Consider the following 2,587-nt stretch of genomic DNA (forward strand, 5'->3'; position numbering starts at 1 on the left):
CCCGTGCTGTGGGACTCTGCTTGTACTTTTAATGGGATTGGAGGAAAGAGATTTTCCAATAGCCAAGTTACTTGGAAAAATCGCTATTTGTCAGATAAATGGCTTTGAACCTCGTCCTCTGTATTGTAAGGACAAGACATAAGAACATAAGATGGTTCCCTGAGAAGAGATGGAGAGGAAGAAAGACATTTGTGTTTAGGCAATAATGATGAAAAGAAAAAAATCTGCTCAGTTATTTGCTCCTATTAAACGGGACCATTGCTAGCACCCGGGAACTGATCTGTTTGGTTTTCACGCCATAGACTATGGGATTGAACATGGGAGGTAGAAGAAGGTAGAGATTGGCCACAATGACATGAATATAAAGGGGAATTTTGTGACTAAAACCATTCAATGAATATGTAAATAGAGACAGGATGTAAAACATTAGGATGACACAAATATGGGACCCGCAGGTGCTGAAAGCTTTGAAGCCTGCTGTCCTGGATGGAAGACTGAATACTACTCTCAGAATCATGACATAAGACAAGACGATAAAAGTTACATCAAACCCCACAACTAAAAAGGCGGCAGTAAGTCCATACACAGTGTCAATAAATATATCTGCACAGGCGAGCTTTACAACTATTCCATGCCCACAGTAGGAAAACATGATAACTTTGTTGGAACAGTAAGGAAGCCTCTTCACAAGAAAGCACAATGGGATTGATATGACCAAGCCTCTGATCAATATCACCAGTCCCATCCTTGCTATGACTGGATTGGATAGGATAACCGAGTGTCTCAATGGGTTGCAGATTGCCACAAAACGATCAAATGCCATAGCCAAGAACACTCCTGATTCTATAGCGGCAAAACAATGAACAAAAAACAGCTGGATCAAGCAGGAATCAAAATAGATTTCTTTGGAATGGAACCAAAACAGGGCCAGCATTTTAGGTGATACAGAAGTAGATAAAACCAGATCAGTGACAGCCAGCATGGAAAGGAAGTAATACATGGGCTCATGAAGGCTCCTTTCTGCTTTTATAATGTACAGAATAATGCAGTTTCCAAATAAAGCTATAATGTACATCACAGAGAATGGGATGGAGATCCAGATGTGCGCAGCTTCCAGCCCTGGGATTCCAGTGAGGATGAAAGCTGTTGGGTGGCTGGGAGTGCTATTGACAGATGACATGATGGACAGCTGCTTTCAGTACCAGGACACTTCCATCCTCTGGAAATGAGAAAAGTGTGATACAGTTCAGAAATGGCATGGCTTTGTGAAAATCTCTCTTGCTTACCTAAAATGCTACAGAATACAAAAGGATAGAAAAATGTTGTATTAAAGCTTGATACATCACTTTGAATGCATATACAGCATTGTTCTCTGCTTCAATGACAGGGGGAAATGTAGAAAAGAGGATTTGCGTTCAGACAACAACCAACAAGGACTGAACTTCACAGTCTGTGTAAACAAATAAGCGTGGGGGTAGCTTGCTTATTACAATGGTTATTATCCTAAATCAATTAAGCCTGATTTCACTTTGAATGCATATACAGCATTGCTCTTTGCTTCAATGGCAGGAAGAAATGTGGAAAAGAGGATTTACATTTATTTATTTATTTATTTATTTATTTATTTAAAAACTCATCTATACCGTTATGTTAATTCACCATCACAACAGTTTATAGAAAGGCACAATAAGGAAAAACTATAATTGGTATAGATTACAAATTATACATGTGCCAACATAAAATGGTAACATATTTTAATAAGAGAAACTATGTGTTTAATTAAGGCTTATATGCTGGTTGACATGTGACTACTTACTGACCCACTTTTGGTATTGTTGTTGTCTCTTCATTCATTCATTCATTTTTCCAAGATGGCTTTGTTATGACGTTCAAGCCCTTTTTTGGAGCTTTGAATTCACTCAATCATCCAATATGGTCGCCGAATGACATACAAGCCCATTTTAGGAGTTCTCAAGATGGCTGCTGTATGACACACAAGCCTGTTTTTGGAGCTTTAGGTACATCCAACCATCCAAAATGGCCTCCAGATGACGTATAAGTCCGTTTGTGGACTTTGGGCTTTTCCAATTGATTCAAAATGGCCCCCTCATGACACAGATGCCCATTTTTGGACACACACGTCACTTCTGCCTCCCAAAATCGGCAGGACGTATTTGCTTTAAAGGTCAGCGTCTTTTAGCCGCTGTCAATGTCAGATCAGCTGGATGCAGCAGACCCTGACCGCGCACGTATGTTTTAAAGAGATCGCTCAACTAATGTTTTTCTTTATGATACGGACATTTATTGACGTCTCTAACATTTTTTATAGCGCTCAAGAAGTCTCGATCTTAGGCGCATCATTGACCATTTCAAATCAAGTAAGTGTCCACCACAGCTGTCTCCACCGATATATAGATGTTATTACATCATTTTAAGGATTTGTTCAATATTATCATTTCAGGTATTCATGACAGTGCCGATATTAATGTTTAAAGTGCCGACATCATGCTTACAAGTGTTTCCCTAACAAAGAACTGATTTTCGAAACATTGCAATGTCAGGATTGATACACAGATAGCATGGATAC

At 39.2% G+C, this 2,587-nt stretch overlaps 1 protein-coding gene across 1 annotated transcript; it reads right to left on the minus strand.

Annotated features, from left to right (window-relative positions):
* Nucleotides 1-232: 232 nt before the first annotated feature.
* LOC115091675 (olfactory receptor 52R1-like) lies at nucleotides 233-1,180 on the minus strand. Its single transcript, XM_029601840.1, has one exon. It carries the CDS (start codon nucleotides 1,178-1,180, stop codon nucleotides 233-235), a length of 948 nt encoding a protein of 315 aa, XP_029457700.1.
* Nucleotides 1,181-2,587: the final 1,407 nt, after the last annotated feature.

This window comes from Rhinatrema bivittatum, chromosome 5, assembly GCF_901001135.1.
Source record: "Rhinatrema bivittatum chromosome 5, aRhiBiv1.1, whole genome shotgun sequence".
Lineage (NCBI taxonomy): Eukaryota > Metazoa > Chordata > Amphibia > Gymnophiona > Rhinatrematidae > Rhinatrema > Rhinatrema bivittatum.

Coding starts and splice junctions, on each gene's coding strand:
- LOC115091675 (XM_029601840.1), bottom strand. CDS start 1,180: ATGTCATCTGTCAATAGCACTCCCAGCCACCCAACAGCTTTCATCCTC.